Source organism: Panicum virgatum, chromosome 4N (genome assembly GCF_016808335.1).
Source record: "Panicum virgatum strain AP13 chromosome 4N, P.virgatum_v5, whole genome shotgun sequence".
Classification (NCBI taxonomy): Eukaryota; Viridiplantae; Streptophyta; class Magnoliopsida; order Poales; family Poaceae; genus Panicum; species Panicum virgatum.
In genome coordinates, this window is record NC_053148.1 from 11,774,852 (window position 1) to 11,792,646 (window position 17,795).

Below are 17,795 nucleotides of genomic sequence, written 5' to 3' on the forward strand. Positions count from 1 at the left end.
TCCCTCTATCCATCTGGTTGGTTGGTAATTCGAGACCAGGATAGGAATTCATGGAAGAAGTGAACAAGCAATATGTGTTTAGACTAGTAGTACTTGAATGTAAATGAGAGAGACACAAAATGAGAGGGGAATCCATTCCTTGTATTGATCTCAAGAGTTTATACATGGGGAACGGGCAGTGGCAGATGCAGAATTGGAGGCAAGGGGGGCTGAAACAATAGAAATGTTGATTTGTGTGAAGATTTAATGGTGATTTAGAGGTATTGCTACAGTATTTTACGTGTAATTAGGGGAGCTTAGGGGGGCTTGAGCCCCCCTAGCCCCCCTCCTGTATCCGCCCCTGGGAACGGGTGCCATGAAGGGATACCAATGAAGAGACACCTGGTGGATGAGATCACACCAGTTATTTCTTAACAATATGGAATGGCAATGTGGTCAAATACTCATGTTTTGTTCGTTGGAAAGGTTTGCTAATTTTTTAGGTTGTGAACATATATAAGGATTGCTTTGTTGGAGATAGTTGATTAGAAGTGACATTTGTTTCGTGACTATGCACTCTTTGCAAGTTGGATGTCATCCTTATGATGCTGAATGTGTTGATCTGTGATTCCTGGAACCAGTTGGTTATGTTTTACGTTGATTCCTGGAGCCAGTTTGTGTATGCAGACGTGGCGTGGCGCGTGAAAATATTACGAAGTATAAAACAAATATTCCTGACTAATCTTTTTTTCATCTGCCACACAATGAACCTGTAAAAACCCTTTTGTCATACCATAACACTCTTTCTGCTATTTCTAAAATCTCAATCCATGCCCCTGTTACTCAGGGCGAAGCTCAATCCCTGCTGTGGTTACTCAGGGCACGCGAGCATATGCACACCGTTCGGCTGGTCTTTGTTGGCTGCTCTGGGCTGGAGCTGGTGCAACCGGCAGCAGCCCGGCTGCCTGGTTCCAGTCGGCACTATAGCAGCTGCACGGCTTCCAGACGGTGGTTTCTGTTCCCAGCGGTCGATTTTTTCAACGGTGCTTTCATGTGGCGGGGCCCACCACCAACTACCCACCTCTTTATTCCCTTCCTCTAGATTCCATAGCGCCCCCAATGCCCTCTTTCTTCTTCCTCCCGCTCCCCTCAGATCCATCCCCGCGCGCCCTTCCTCCTTCTCCTTGCTCCTACACCCTCGGCGCGGCGGCGGCGGCGGCTGCGGGGAGCTCCGCCCGCGAGCTCGACCCCGGTGGTGGCGGGGAGCTCCGCCCGCGAGCTCGCCCCCGGCAGCGGCGGCGGCGAGCCCCCCGGGTAGCAGTTTTTTTTCTTTTTTTTTGGATGCAAAGTTTCTGTAAAGAAAATTCGCAAATTAAAAAAAATCTGAAGTTTTTTTTGTTTTTGGATGCAATTTTTTTACCTTGAGTTTCTTTTTTGTTTTGGATGCAAAAATATTTTATATAAATTATTTTGTTCTGACGCAAAATTTCCCTCTTCAAATTTTCTCAATTTGTTTCTCAAATTTTTCTCTATAAAATTTTCCGTCTCTTTTTTTCAAACTTTTTTTCTTGAAAACAATTTCTGAAATCTAAAAACGACAAAAAACTTACTAAAATAGGAAAAAAATGAACGGTTGGAAAATCAATCGTAGGGAACTCTTCCTAGGTCGACTGTAAATTAGACTGCCCCCTTCCGGCCGGACTTAAGTCTGCTGCATTTTCTGAAACAGGCAGCCGAACCACTGCAGCTTATTAGAACAGCCCAAAACAGCCAGCCGGCTGGATTCCAGCCCAGCGAATGGCAGGACGGCAGCCGCTGGACGCCGCGCGCGGCTTGCTAATGGATTTGCCAGCTCTGGATACTTGATTTGGCTGCACCGGTGAGCATGGTGGCGTAGCCGAACAGTGGCACAGCAAGCGCGGCCACAGCGGTGCTGGCGACCATTGCGGTTCTGATGCAGATTATATTTAATGCAGATGCTCACCGGCCGGCTGTCGGCCACCCGGAGGCTGTCCGTTCTTGGTCAGAGGGTTCAGTAGGGTGGCGTAGATGGCGATCTTGGGCCTCGGGATGCTCCCCCGTGACCATTCATCAAAAATAAAACTAATTAACCCATCAGGCCGCATGATAAAAAGAAAACCAAAACTTTGCAACAAGAGAAAAGAATATAAACCAAAAGTTGAGCGTGGCGTGCGACCAAGGCATGGAGATGCCATCTTGTTGGATTGACGAAAAGGCCTCCACTACCAGCGCGCGCTCCACTGCACGCCCACCCGCAATGCGCTTGCCAATAAACGCCGCGACTCCATGCTCAGCCGGGCCAGCCGGCCCACTCGATGGCGGCGCACGCACAAAGCAATCGGTGGAGAAGGGCCCACGGCGGCGCCTTTCCTCGGTCCCTTGCAGTTGCACGATTGCAAACGCTACCTTTGGTATCTGCTGACCCCTTCCCATATCCTTGCAAATTGCAATCGCTTCCTTTGTTATCTTACTCGCTCGTATATCTCACGTAAGCTTTCCAAAGTTTCAAATTTATAGCATCCTCCTGTCATGAGCTAAGAGCATCAAGTAGTTCTGTAGAGTGAATGTGAACCGCGAAACACCAGAGTTTTTAAATACAAACTTTTTGAAAACGAGGGAACCACCGGAGTTGAAGCATTCCGTGTTGAACTGACGATCGTAAAATGCCCAAATAAAATCTATGAACAACACTGCAGTTGCAGCTGATACGAGCTGTCCCTTGACAAATTATACGAATCCAATCCCACATCACAGATCCTCTTATCTGCAGTTTATTTTTTGGTTGCATATGCAACTAATTTCATGAGCTATCTTATCAGGGTGAGAGCACTAGGCTACAGATGTGCTGCTACTAGGGTAGGTTACAATATAGTTCATTTACATATACGGTGCTCAGTGTGCTCTCTCATGACTCAAAAGCTATGAACAATCTGCTTCAGTGAGTAATATGTGCCGACCACAATCACTCCCGCCCCAATCATGATAATACCCAGGCAAGCTACCAGCTCCAACCTCAGATTCTTGGAGGTCCTTGAGCTGATCTTCAGGTAGCAGGCACAGGGCAGCAACATGGTGACTGTGCTGCTGAGGAACGAGCCCGTAAGCGCGACAACATAGGCGAAGAACGGCACCACAAGTGCTACGATGGTCGTGCTGACGACCAGGGCGGTCCTGATCAAGACACTGACGGTCCTGTTCTTGCCAACGTGAAGGGTATCCTCGATAGCCTCTGCTATTGGAGTGATTAGCAGCGCGAACTTGGTGAAAGGGTTGATCAGCGTCGTGTAGATCGCGATATTGGAGGCAAAACGTTTTGATGGAAGGTTGAGAGTCACCTGGGAATTTAATGATTCCCCGTACATCAAGTATCCAATGATGCCTGTTAGCCCATAGCTAAGAGTGCAGATCGTGAAGCAGATGAGCAACACCTGAAATTGTAAGAGGTAATGTTGTCACTATTGTAGCTTTATATGTAACAGGAAGTTTGACAAACTTACAGCTTGCCAGAACTGGGCAATCTACATAAAGATGTTTTTTTTTCTGCCTCAGTGCAGAGATTCCAATTTCATTTTACTTACAATTGTTGGGAACCGAAAAATGATTTGTAGTTCTATGAAACAGTACTTTATAACAATAGTATTTATCTGAATTCATGATAGAATTAACAAAAGATATTGGAGAAAGGACATCTACTTTACTTACTGTGGGGAACGTTTTTCTGTTTCTCATGCCAGTGTATATCATGGGAAAAACAGCATGGCCGCTGAAACAGAACGCGTATAAGCTCATAGCAGTTGGCATACCAGACCAGTTGACAGTCACACCTTTCTCATGAAAACAGACACCATCAAACACTCCAACCCACAGAACAGAGGCGATTAGAATGACAGATGCCATGACTCCGCCAATAGCAACATATGCAAGCATGTTCAAGGTCCGAAGCCATGTTGTTGGTAAAACCAGCAGGCTGAAGATCAACACAAACCCTTGTTTGCTTCCAATCTTGAGACTAGCAACATGGAAGTTGGCATTTGGAAATAATTTCTCCAAGTTGTCACCTTCTAATATCAAGAAATCAATGGAAACAAGATACAGCTCCAGGTACAAGAATATTGCTACTATGATTTTTCCTTTCCGGCCAAAAGCTAGCTCACCAATATCAGGATAGGTCTTAACAAGCGAGCTTGAGTCTATGCATCTCTGCAGGAGAATACCAGTATAGAAACAGATGATTGCTATGGTCATGAAAATGAGTAAGCTCAGCCATCCTCCTTGAGACAATGCATATGGAATGGATAATATCCCAACCCCTGCAAACAAACAAAAAATATTCAGAGAAATAGCTAGCTCAATAAGGAAACATGGACAACCATATGTGAAACTGCGATACCATCACTTCTTCGCATATCAAGTTTGCAAAAGACAGGCAGAACAGAAGAAACTAGAAACCTGAGAGAGCATTAACTCCATTGAAGCAAGTTTTGAAGAAGCCTGTCCCAAACTTTGGAGGAGTGTTGTCCTCCATCAGAAACTCCTAGTGGCCTCGACTAGAGGATGCACATCAGCCCTGGGTTTTAAAGAAGTGTGGTGCATGATGTTGGGACATTATCACCACAGTGGTAGTGCCGTGTGACAATAAGTGGATGTCTATGCCCAGAAAAGAGATGAAAATAAAGCAAAAAAGAAAAGGCATTGAGTGAAATTACACATATCGGCAAAGTAGATTCATGAAAGAAACAAAAAATGTGAAACAGATTGATATCATCGCTTCAGGACCTAACGAAACATATCCCAGAGCCAGAGGGAAGGGAAGGAGTGGAAGCACATGCAAAATGCATGCGGCAGCTACAAAAAAGCAGGAACGCAAATAAAGTTGCATGCCGTTCCTGCATCCTTGATAAATCCAGGTTACATAAATAACTAGGACTCAAATGAACATACGTTTTTGTGTAGTGCTTCCCTTTTTGTTGGAAAAGAGACCGTCAAAAGTAATCTTCTTACTTGCAGGCACCATATAAATGTGATGTCATAGCGCACCATACTGCAGAATATATCCATATGTGCAGTTTACCAGAATCAGGTTTACATAACTAGGTAGCCAGAATCTTAGACCCCTTGCACTGAAGCAGCTGAGAAAAGGGTTGCAATCTCCAGCACTGTCAAGTGTAAACTTCAGGGAAAATTCAAACCTAGCCGTAGTGAAAAAGCAGTGGCAGTGTTTAACAAGTAGACAAATTAGAAGGAATAAACATTTATCACAGTTATGAACAATCAAAATATTTAGTTATACATGCTGAATCATGAAGGCACAGCTTCACAATCTAACCATCATGGCACAAGATATAAATATTTGGATGAGGAGACTTCGCACTAGGTGATGTCTCCTTTTTGTGACAAATGAAGAAAAGTGTGTCACACATAGTACAAATGAAACCAATAAAAGCTTAAAGCTCACCAGTGCCCTATTATAAATGAGTAAATCACAATTGTAGGCTAAAAAACATTACCAGTTTCTATTAAGCTATTCCTATCGTGCATTTAGTGAATTGGTAGCATCATATCGAGTAATTAGGAGTAAGTGCATTATTCAGGTAAGAGAAATGAAGATGGAGCCAACACTCTCACGCTGCAACTGGTCAGTGAACACGCCAGAGAAGTGGTTCGCCGAGCCAGCCCAGGATCGGGTCACGGCACAAGCTTCTAATGATGAAAATCAGGGGGGCAACTCTCTCCCTGGAGTTTTTTAGATATGAAAATGGAACCACTTTTTTCTATAAAGCAGAAACCACACAACTACACAAGTATATATTATCTCCAAAGATACTATGCAGAGCACAACATTGGAAGATTCCAAACGGAAGCACTTTAAATAATTATACCATGTAGTTTCTTTCACAAAAGTTAGAAGATTCATGACCCCAGAAAAAAAAAGCATAGGAAAAAAAGACGTGCTATCCTGCATGAAGTCTCAAATAGAAAAAAGAAATCACGTTCTACGTTCCCTCACAGCAGCTCTGTCATAAACTTTTGAATAAAAAAGTGACCACAGAAAGAAAGAGTGCAGTATCAGATAACCATGTACAACTTTACACTGATGTCTGAAGCTGATAGATCTAAAGCACTTCAATAAACAGCAATGCCTAAAACTTCCATTTCATATTTATACCCCAGTCCACTAGACACTGCTGGATGTTTTCAATCCTTTCTTCTTTGTAACATTTCACCTAAAGCAAGCATTTGCTTCAGCATACAAAGCTAAAGGATAAGTGGCGCTGCATCTTGAATCACAACATGCACTGGTAAACAGACACTTTTTTAAAAATCTTACTTTCAATTCATTCTTGTTTTTTCTAGAGCATACAAGTCACTGCCTGGCAAAGATGAACCATGTAGAAACTAGCCAAATATGAGGTAATTGTCATTTGCCAATAGGAGAATTCCTACAACCAGAATCACTAGGAAATCAAATTCAGTTAACTGTAAACAAGTTTAATTAAGCTTAACTGTGGCAAGGGAATTGAAAGGAGAAAAAAGTGCATCCTGCAATGAAACATAAAGTGATGTGTGAATACATGACCAATTTCACAAACAGTTATGCAAACAAAGTTACACATATAAAGTGTGAAAAGTGAATCAGAAGTCCAGCACATATTAGGCGCAGGCTATGCAGCCTAGCAGCAAGGAATGTGATATGGTTTAGTAACTTCAGTCAACAGGAAGCTTTACCAACTTCTTCAATAAAAATAAAATCACTAATCAAGAAACCTGAGTCGCTGAGGACAAACTGTATGGTATTCCTCCTCTTCCTGATAACCTCACTTCTTTCATCCTTATAATCCTACTCCATCTAGTGTCTAGTCACACATACTTTGTTTCTCACAAGGTCATGTCAAACTTTTAAATTTAAATATTTGTTTTGAAATACAAAATCTTATGTGTAGATTGTCTTTAGAAACACTTCCATATTCTCATAAATGTATTACTTTATAAACATATTCTAATAGAAAACAGCGTTCAAAGGTACACATTGTCCCCGTCATGTCCAAGAATGAAGTAATTATTACTGGGGGAAGCAACATGGAGTAGCAAGCAGACAACATCAAAGTCAATCTCAAATTCCCAATGTCCAGTGGATGGATCAAAGAAAATCATACATAGAAACTTATGGAATATCTAAAACTAAAAATTGCATGCATTACCAGTTACCATAAAATACAATGTGGCTAACATTAAATACTTTGTGCTTCAAGAAATTGTATAGCCTGCATAAGAGTGCAAAAGGAAAGCCACAAGTTGGAACTGAGGAAGTCAGAAGTCCGAGTGACAGTAAAAGGATTACGACTTCATCATATTTCACTTGAAGTTGCTGTCTTTCTGTCATTCTGGCCCATAATGTTTCTGGTGGCAGGTGGACGTCGAATAACAGCCCCAATCATAGCTCTCTTTGCTGAATTTGTACAAGAAGATTAATCAGGCTGTGCAATTTAAGTTAATCTGAGGAATCCGGATTTATCCTGAAAATGACTGACCCACCAAAGTCCAATGTAATTGGCAGGATCCTTCATGAGGACAAGTCAAAGTGAACAGATCCACTGATGCTAACATACTCAGCAAGCATTGGTAGGTAGGGTGAGCTATGACATCCACTAAATCATTCACCAGGCCCCATCATTCTTGATTCGTCGATCAAGATTCTTGCTGGGTCAACACCGAATTTTACTGCAGCACAATTCCAGAATGGCGAAAATCGAGCACCATGCCAGCGTGCCTTTTTCATAGAACAGAATCCAGGATGACGATAGATATCGATTACACAGCTGTCCATAGCCAATCTTTTCACTCACTAAACTTCAATCAACCTAACGATCCAAAAGGCCACACATCAGAAGATTCAAAGTGACAATGGTGCCTGGGACTCCAATCAAGCATCAATAGGATATCCGAAGGCCCACGTTGCAATTGTGTGTTTTTCTTGAAATTGGTACCAGTTCCTAGTAGCCCAGCACTGTCTAGTTTACTCCTGCGGCTCGCGCAATGATGGAGCCTGGAGGTAGGAGACACCAAATGGGGTTGTTGGACTTCTTGGGAATCAAAAGACGGGACCAAAAGTTGCGCGTGCCAGCAAACCGGCAATGAAACGAGGATGAATGAAAGAAAGCATGAGAAACACGAACCGGGCGCTGGATACGACCGTGCTTGGAGCAGACCAAAGGGTCTCCACTACCAGCACTCGCTGCACGTACGACCACCCACATTTTGCATCACCAACACGATTCAGCAAGGACTTGCGCCGACAAATACAGCCGCGCTAGTACAGCGCACTCATCACCGGCCACCAGCACTAGCCGAGCCAGCGGTCGCTCACCGGTGCCCCGGACCGGCCTTCCCTCCCGAAACCTGCAGACGGAGGCGGAACGACAATCGGGGCGTCAGAAATCAGTACATAACCTCATGCGTCAGGACACATCGAGTCAACAGCGCGGTGTCGGTGAGGGGAACCTGGCGCCTATATAACCCCGATACTTCAACACGACCCCGTATCACGTATCCGATACGTATCCGCGTATCCGTATCCGATACTCCGATACACCTTTGTGCCTTTAACTTTTGCAGAAATTTGACGTATTCACGTATCCGTATCCTTCCGATACCGATATGCGTATCCGTATCCGTGCTGCATAGCCTGGTGCTGTGGAGCGCGGCTCGCCTTGCCGGAATGGTAGCCACCAAAGCAACTAGGAAATGGTCGCTTCCCAAGGGCCCACCACCTCCCCGCCGCCGCCGCCGGTGGGATTGACATTGACTATTGAGGCGGCGCCTCGGACATCGGCGGCGGCTCCGGCCTTCTTTTTTTTTTTTTTGAAATACGCGCTGCATATATTACCATGTAAGGAAAACATACATAGACGCGTACAAATACGAACGCATACGCAAAGGATACACGGGGGACAGCTGCCCCAACCAAACTTGACAGAGGCCCTCACCAAAAAAGAAAAAAACATGGAAGTCCTTGGGAGCTTCTGTATCCACCGGAGTCACCGCCTTCCACCGACTTCCACCACCGACGGAGTCGCCGGAAAAAGGCGCAGCAAGCAGCCCCCATCCACAGGCCCGGGAGAGCACCACCGCACACAGGCTTTGAAGAGAGCCGCAGAAATCTCCCGAAACGAACGGGACACAAACCAAAGACGAACATCGGCCGGGGACGCGCCCCATGCAGACCCAGGCCTGGATCTGGCCATCCTGCCGGAGACCGGAAGAAAGAGAAGCCAGATTGACATACCAGACTGCCACAGCCCCGAGAGCTTCCCCGCAAGCCTCCTCGCGTCGCGCCGCTAACACCAACGCCGCCGACAAGAGCCGGCCAAAAGTCCCTACACAGAAGCCGACGAGACCTGGAACTCCAGATCCGGTCGAACACCACCTCACACGCCCATCGCCGTCACCGGAGCAGAAGACGGCGAGGTGGAACGGGACGAGGAGGACCTTATTCCACATAGACAGCGCCGCATCCACCAAGCAGTCGCCGCCGGGATACAAACCCATAAAGGGACCTAATCTACACCGCCAGGCGAGGAGACGCCGATCCCCCACACATCCGAGGGCCAGAAGGCCGCCGGAGGCGGAGGGGATCAACGCTCCGGCTCCGGCCTTCTTATGATCTTATCCACGCGAAAAATGTGAGGAAGAGTCCGCCGCCGGCTGGTGCGGGCGCGGGCGGGCGTGGGCCGATGTGGGCTGCATTGTGGTGAGAGCTAAAGGGCCCGTACAAAATGCCGGGACTCCGAAAGGCCTTCCAAGCGCTGCACAAAAAAAAAAAATCATTTAGGCCTCCCAAGGGACGAATCTGCCTGCTTTCCTCCTGAACAACAAAACCATCCGTCCAGCCTTCTCAAACACACAATACTGTTTACACAACCTCCCTAAGCGGTTTGAGGGTAACGTGGTAGCAGTTTTTCTCTTTTTTTTTTGACTAAATCCTTAAAAAACCACAGTAAATCACAAAAATCATAAAAGGGAAAATCTAATTTTATTGAACTCCACGTAAGTAGATCTACGCATTGAATATATTATATGATATACTTTAATACAATTTTTTTCTATAGTTTTGGATATATGTTTTTTTTAATTAATTTATATATACCATTTCTGTTGTCCAATTATGGTGAAATTTTTATGGTGGGCTAATAATTATATGATTGAGCTATAGTACAAATTTTATAATTATTGGATCATGTTTGATTGAGCTATAGATTTATCTATATAAACCTAGATAAATCTAGACCAATCTATAGATAAACGTAGATAAATCAATAAATCACTCGTACATGATCCGATAATCATAAAATTTTTACTACATCCCAATCATATGATTTTTTTGTGATTTACTGTGATTTTTCAAAAAATTAGTCAAAATAAAAAAGGAAAGAAAAATCAGAAAAACCACTGCCACATCACTCTCAGACCACTCAGGGAGGTTATGTGAACGGTTCTATGAGTTTGAGGTGGCTGAACATACGATTTGTTGTTCAAGAAGGAAAAGCAGATTCGGTCCAAAGTTGAGGAAGGTAAAAAGATTTTTTTTTCAAAAAAAATAGGGGGCCGCGTTCGAGAACCCGTTCGTTGGCCTACCGACGGGCCACATGTCGCAGCTGAGCCTGGATCGCGGGCGGCCCACGTTCGAGATGACGCAGCAACGATCGATGGGCCGCCGTACCCGTATCCATATCCGTCGGCCACATAGCAACAACTCGTCGCACTCGAAAGGCCTTTTACTTTTGGATGCTGAGCCCACGGCCCAACGCCAAGCACTGGTCGTCTCGGTCCAGCAAACAACAAGAAGCAAATAAAAAGGCCTCACGGTGACTTCTCCTAGCCCAGGCCCACGACCAGCACGGGCTGATTCAGCGCGAGACGGACTTGTCTCTTTTTTTTTTGATGGCCGAGACGGACTTGTCTTGTCAAAGAAAGAAAGAAGGAAAAAAAAACCTCGCGATTCCGCTGCCCGCCCACCCATATCCGCTCATCTAACCTACCAGCACAAAGCCATGCCGGCCGGCGAGGCGACTGCAGGAGAAGCACGCAGACCCCCATATCCCTGCTCCTTTTTCTTATCCAGCAGCGCCGAGCCATGCCGATCGCGGAGAACAGCGCACAGTGGGTGGAGGTCGCCGGTGATGATGCCGAAAGAAGAGCCCATGCCATGCACGGGTGCACGCAATGCAACCCGCCCCCTTTGGAGACGATCAGACATGATGGAAACGGGACAGGGAGAACCGTCGCCGCGATCCGGTATTTTTTTAGCCCAATAATGCAATGCCCAAGAGCACCATAGACAGCAGCCGGACATGATGCATCGCATGCTACTGTGTCAGTGGAGTGAGGCCGGCACTGTTTGGAGGAGAGGAGAGAAAATAAAAGAAAAGAAAAGAAAGGAAAAGGGCACGGCACCGCGCGTGCAGGTTCAGACATGCATCCGATCTGGCACCTCCTGCACAGCGCCCGGCGTTGTGCGAGGAGAAAGAAACGCCACGAAAAACTGAAGAGACAGGCGGCACGCCGGCAGCTGGCTGTAGCAGGTCAACCGATGCTGCTACTACTGCTTGCAGGGGGAGCTCCTGTCTGTGCCACTGCCACCATGCGACGCATTATCGCGCGGAGCAGTGCGTGAATGATATTATTCCTTCTTAAAGCAACTCCAGCCCAAACCCCTACTTTAGCTCCTACTCTAAATTTTGAGAGTTTAGGAAGAAAACAAACTCCAACAGGCCCCTAAATGAACTCCCATTTTAAATAGGCTCTCAAATTATCACCCCAAACCTCTAGAAATATGAGCCTCCCATCTCTGCCCCAGTGCCCCCCACGTGCCAGCCCCTTCCCACCTCCCCCTGCTCGAGCGGCCGGGCGTCCGCCCGCCAGGAAGCTCCATCTTCCTCGCGGCGGTGGCCGGGCGGCCGGAAGGCAGTGCTCGCCGCGGGTCCATCGAGGTCGCCATCGTTGACGTCTCCCGGCCGCGCATCGACGCCAGGAACAGCGACCGCCTCCCGGTGGCGTCGTCAGGGCCTGCCGCGGCCGCAACCTCGCCTTCAGCGCCGACGTCGACCGCCACGTCGCCGACGCCGACATCATCTTCGTGTCCGTCAACACGCCCACCAAGGCCCGGGGCCTCGGCGCCGGCCGGGCCGCCGACCTCGCCTACTGGGAGAGCGCGGCGCGCGTGGTCGCCGCCTCGTCGCGCCCCGGCAAGAACAAGATTGTCGTCGAGAAGTCCGCCGTCCCCGTCAGGACTGCCGAGGCCATGGAGCGGATCCTCCTCGCGCACGGCGGCGGCGGCGCCACGTTCCAGGTCCTGTCCAACCCGGAGTTCTTCTCCGAGGGTACCGCCGAGGCGCCCGCGACGCTGCCACCCGCCGCGACCCCGCCCGTGGCCGAGGCCCCCGCGATGCTGCCGCCGGCCGAGGAGCTGTCCAGTGCGTGCGTCTGTGCCACCGCAAGCGTGCGGTCGGCCCACGCGCACCGCGCGCCGGGGGAGAGCGCGAGTGGATCTCGTGGCCGCCGGAGATGCAAGAGTGGCCGGTGGATCTCCCTCCGCCGCCGGCCATGGGGGAGGAAGAGGATCCCGCGTTGTCGGCCATGGGGAAGAGGAAGAGGAGCCTGCGCAGCCGGTCATGGGGGAGGAAGAGAAGCTCACGCCGCTCGCCATGGGGAAGACGAAAAGGAGCTCGTGTCGTTGCCATGGGGAGGAAGAAGAGGAGCCCACTCTGTCACCATGGGGAAGAAGAAGAGGAGCCCGCCGGCGGCTCTGGGGGAAGAGAAGCCCGTGCTGCCAGCCATGGGGAAGAGGAAGAGGAGCCTGTGCCGCCCGCCATGGGGGAGGAAGAGAAGCTCACGTCGCCGGCCATGGGGAAGACGAAGAGGAGCTCGTGGCGTGGCCATGGGAGAAGAAGAGATGGGGTCCTGGGCTGCTTGTTCCACTGGAGTTGGGAGTAAATTTAGGCCCCTATTTTTTGCAGGCCAGCATGTAAATGGAATTTTAAGGCCCCAATTTGCATGCCCGCACTGGAGATGCTCTTATCGGCTTGACCATCCGTTGATCCGGGGCTTGTAGCCGCCTCTCCCTTTTTTTCCTGATAATGAAGGGAAATGGAGTGCCTGTGTCTCTTCTCTCCTGGTGTTGGCTCGGTCTTCGTCGCTGGTGCGGTGGTGCCTGCGCAGCAGCTGCGTTGTCGGCGAAACTTTGCAGAGAGTTGCAGACACGAGAGCACGAGCACGACACGTGAGTGCTGAGCGCATGACGTTGCGGCTGCCACGGTGAAACACGGGGACGAGCTAGTTCATCAGAGTGAGAATCGAAAAGAAGGCATCGACAGGTCTGTTCATTTATTCGAGAGCACGAGCCAACAACAGCTCGTGAACCAAGCAGAGCTGTTGGATCCTGACCGAACGAGCGATCCAAACACAACCTCGATCACGATCAGTGCGTCGCGAACAGTGGGTCGAAGCATTCAGTGCGTGCTGCGACCTGGGACAGTCAGAATTCCAAGCTCATTCAGTTTTCCCCTTCCGTTCAGGCGTTCAGCTCCTCCTCCTCCTCCCTTGCCCTGTCATCGTCCGGACCCTGTACTGTGCAGAGAGACACAGTGTCGCAGCGACCGAGCGCGCGCGAATCCTCGTGCCACTCGATGGCGCCCGCGACCTCCCGCGGCTCCTCTCGTTGACGCCCGCCGGCGGACGATCGGCGTCGCGACACGGACACCGCCGGCTCGGCCGCTGCCGGGTCAAAGGCTCAAAGCCGATCGGACCGGAAGGGGCAGCTCGCGACGGCACGGCCGCGCGCACTGCCACTGCTGCCCCGATGGCGAGGTCTCCGGAGAGGCCATTTCCCGGGGCGGGGCGGGCGGGGCAGTGCGTGCATCTATCTCCCGTCTCTCTCTCTCGACCCCGCCGCACTCGCGCCGTGCCCCGACCCCAATATATTCTCGGAGAGGGAGAGGAGAGGAGCCGTGCCTTCCCACGTGCCGCTGCTCCCGCTTCCACTCCCCGCTCACGTGGCGCCTCCTCGTCGCACTACTCGTCGCACGTGGCAATGAAAAAAAAAGAAAAAAAAATGATGTTAGATTTATCAACGGATCTTTTTCGAGTTCGAAAATTATTAATCGTTCTTCTCTCTGTGAAAGGAATCGGGTGCTCGTAGCCTAAGAGAGGAATGCTGTGAATTGGACAAACTAAAAACCTTAACCTCAAGCTCCAACTATTTTCATATAAATTAAACTAAGACATACTATCTAGATGTGCAATTAGTGTTCTTCTAGTGTGAAAACCATCATCCCAAAAGAGTTATGCAATCTATAGCCAATCCTATCAAGATTCTACTCTATAAAAGTAAAGACACACAAGATTGCAAAAAGTAAATGCGGAAGCTTAAATAGGGATGAGAGAAAGCAAACTCGTGTGACACGAGGATTTATCCCGTGGTTCGATTAGCCACAAAGGCACACCTACATCCATGTTGTTGAAGCATTCACAAAGAGTATTGTTTCTCGGCAATCAAGTCTATTCTAAGGACACGAAGTCCACGGTCACCTTGATTCCGGGTTCCACTAAGTAGCTTCTCCACCAAGGAAGGGGGTCTCCCCGTCCCCCGCATAAAACTTGTCGTCGCCGCTCCACACTAAGCTGGAGGGTCGAAGACGTGCCGGCGAGTCACCAAGACTCCAAGAATGGCCGGCTCACCGAGATACACTTTTGTTCACTCAAGAACCAGGGCACAAGGCACACTCACTCACTCACTCACTCAAGTGTTAAACTAGTTCTAAACCTAGAGATGTGATCAATTTTCTCTTTGGTTGGCTTGGAGATGTTCTTCAATGAGTCTATGGTCTCTCTGAACTCCAGCAACCTTCAAATGACCAGAGAGAGTCGCTTATATAGGCCACCAATTCAGATTAGCCGTTGAGTAGCCATTACCTTTTTCTGCGCAGGCGTCGGATAATCCAACATGGCTCTGTGGAGGGCGTCGGATCATTCGACCCCACTGAGATTCCCCTGGTAGCCGTTAACTTTCAAATCATCTGCTGATGTCATTCGTCCGACGCCTTTGCTCGGCCTTCTTGTGACCAGGCGTCGGATCATCCGGTGCAATAGGGCAAACCCTAAATTCCAAACACCTTCTCTGATCATTTATCCGACTATTACTCCGACGCTTCAAGTGTCACACGTCGGATCATCCGACCCTGAAGACTTTTTCTGATGCATCTTGACATGCTCTCTGGTACATCATCCGAGGGTTTGTCCGACCCTTCTTTTATGGCGTCGGATCATCCGTTTTTTTTTGTGTGTTTATCCAACCTGGCTGATTCGGATAATCCGACCCACTGAGTTTTGCAGAACTCATCCAATTCAGCGTTTCTTTGTGTTTTTTCTTCGTGTTTTGTTTTGCTACGACTTTTTATTTCATTCTTGGGACTTGATCAGATACACTTGACAAACATTAGACGAACGGCAACCATCAAGCTTCGCCATGCGTAGTGCGAAGCTAGGGGGGGAGGGGGGGGGGGGGGGCGGGGCAATCCATGCAGATGCAGACTCATTTGGGAGAGTGTAAAGAGCTGGGTCTCTTTGGACTTTGGAGATGAAGTTGGAGCCAGCAAACATGTGCTGCACACGTGTCTGTGTGCGTTGACTATTCGATTTCAGTTGGGGGATCGGTTGCAACCGTTCTTTTTAGGCGATCACATATATTAAATTTTGGTCCGCACTAAACTTTAGGTGATTAAATATTAGATAATTAAATTTTAGTCCATACCTATTTGGATCCATAGACTTAACTTTAGATGGGACACATATAGAAATAAAGAAATATCTTTTTTACCCTTGAATTATAATGTTGTTATGGCTACATGCTCGTAGTGAGGGGTAATTTGATCCTTTCACAGTTCGCAAATTGATTTAATCCAAATTAGATGAGTTTTGAGGAGTAATAGATTGAGCATCGCCAAAAAACCTAATTAAATTTCACTCTCTATATTTTTATTTAGCTAACATCCCCTCTCTATATTTAGCTACATCCCACCAAACTAGTCAAATCTCGCTCTTTATATTCAACTTTTCTCTCTCTTCTCTCCTCTCTCCGACTCATTTACGCGTGGACCCTATGACCTTATCTACTCCCCTCCTGCTCAGCAGCACCCAAGAGCTCAGCATCTTCATGACATGGATCATCTGTGACTGTCTCATCCCATCGGGCAAATGGATAACCAGCACAAATCAAAATGAATGTTACGTACATCTTCATGGACACACGAAGCAAATCCACGAGGAGCACACGTGAAATCCCGAAACTTTCCTTGTTGACACAACAGAGAAAGATTAAAAGGCATTGGGGTGGCCATTTGTTTCCTCGCCATCAAGCCAGGGGGAAAGCAAATATTTTCTGAATCGTCAAGATGACATATTCTGAATCTGATCGTAAGTCTCCCTCGTTAGTAGGGCCACAATTAATACTATCATAAAAGGCATATACTCCACTAACCATAAAGTAAAATCAGCCAGATCATATCCCCCCCATCCTCTTAATATTTGCCGTTGGTCAACTCAAAGTTGAGCTGGCCAATGTCTAATCCAAAATTCTCCTTTCAAATATTAGAGAAACGAGGTAGCGTAATCAGAAAATTGATACTCCCTCCATCCAAAAAAAGAATGCAACTATCCCTTCCCATGGAGTCAACGATTTCATATTTAACCAAAATTTATTAAAATTGTATTAATTATATTATAAAATAATTATATTAATCATGCAATATATTTTCATACTAATATGTTTGGGGACATAAGTATCAGTAATTTTTTATATAAATTTAGCCAATTAAAAATTGTTTAACTCCTCAACAAGTAAGAGTTGCATTCTTTTTAGGATGGATGGAAGGGCGGAGGGAGTACTTATCCATCAATACATGGCAAGTATAGCAGTTTTCATCAATCTATCAATAGAAGTCGCTAAAATAAAAAAGAAAACTATCATCGAGATTTTCACGATCGTGCTAGCGAGCCCAGGGCACATGCACATGGATCATCTGTGACTGTCTGATCCCATCGGGCAAAGTAGAAGATGAAAGCGCTGGCGTACTTGTCGGCCTTGTACCCCTTTCTCCTCCGTCCCCAAAGGCCCAAACGACAGCAATCTGACCGCAAAAAGGCGGCGTTCCGGGCGAGAGAACGGCCGTCGTCGACCCGTCGTTGTTCTCCTCTCCCCCCACAGGCCACAGAAAGGGGGGGGGGGGGGAAACAGGTGGTGAATAGTAACGCCTCCGTCGTGTCGCGATACTGCCGTCTGCTGGAAAACACGCGCGCGGGCGCCCCCACCGGAGCACCTGATGAATGGTGACGATCGATCCGATCCTCGGCCACGCCGACGCCGGCTCCGGTTCGCCGAACCTTGCATGCGCGGCCAGGCCGTCCGCGCGTGCGGTCGCCGGCGACGGCGACTGCGGCGCGGGCAGGCGGCACTTCACCAGCCCGGGCCGGGCTAGCTCCGGCGATCTTTCACCGTGTAGCGTGTGCACTCCTGATGGATGCCCTCCCTCTCGCACAATGCAAGCTCGTCTCTTTCGTACGTCCAGTCATTCATGGTGCGTCGCAAGGTTGTTTTGACAGCAGGCCTAATAGGTCAGCGATGCCTAACTTCAGAGCTTTCCTCGCCGATGGATCGACTGTGCGTACGCCGCAGCCGCCGCCGTCCCATCCGCTTCATTAGGCATGTCGACATTGCTCATTAGGTCTCCGCACGCACAGTGCAC

General features: G+C 48.2%; 1 protein-coding gene and 1 pseudogene across 3 annotated transcripts; one reads left to right on the top strand and one right to left on the bottom strand.

The window, feature by feature from the left end:
* Nucleotides 1-2,677: 2,677 nt before the first annotated feature.
* LOC120669904 (amino acid transporter AVT1I-like) lies at nucleotides 2,678-8,394 on the bottom strand. 3 transcript variants are annotated; one of them, XM_039949801.1, is made up of 5 exons: nucleotides 8,175-8,394; nucleotides 4,942-8,044; nucleotides 4,450-4,567; nucleotides 3,703-4,310; nucleotides 2,731-3,428 (listed from the first exon to the last, which is right to left on the bottom strand). In XM_039949801.1, the coding sequence occupies exons 3-5, from the start codon at nucleotides 4,523-4,525 to the stop codon at nucleotides 2,913-2,915; spliced, it is 1,200 nt and encodes a 399-aa protein (XP_039805735.1). In that variant the 5' UTR covers nucleotides 4,526-4,567; nucleotides 4,942-8,044; nucleotides 8,175-8,394; the 3' UTR covers nucleotides 2,731-2,912. The 3 variants fall into 3 exon arrangements, with proteins under 3 accessions (XP_039805736.1, XP_039805735.1, XP_039805734.1); XM_039949800.1 differs by having other exon boundaries at nucleotides 4,450-4,647; XM_039949802.1 differs by having other exon boundaries at nucleotides 2,678-3,428; nucleotides 4,450-8,044.
* Nucleotides 8,395-11,131: 2,737 nt separating this feature from the next.
* Nucleotides 11,132-13,212, top strand: LOC120669127 (annotated as a pseudogene).
* Nucleotides 13,213-17,795: the final 4,583 nt, after the last annotated feature.

Excerpts from the sequence above, each read along its gene's own strand:
- LOC120669904 (XM_039949802.1), bottom strand. The coding sequence starts at position 4,525 with ATGGAGGACAACACTCCTCCAAAGTTTGGGACAGGCTTCTTCAAAACT. Across the intron at positions 4,311-4,449 it reads TGGAGTTAATGCTCTCTCAG|GGGTTGGGATATTATCCATT; the intron begins GTTTCTAGTTTC and ends GTTTGTTTGCAG. Across the intron at positions 3,429-3,702 it reads ACAGAAAAACGTTCCCCACA|GTGTTGCTCATCTGCTTCAC; the intron begins GTAAGTAAAGTA and ends TTACAATTTCAG.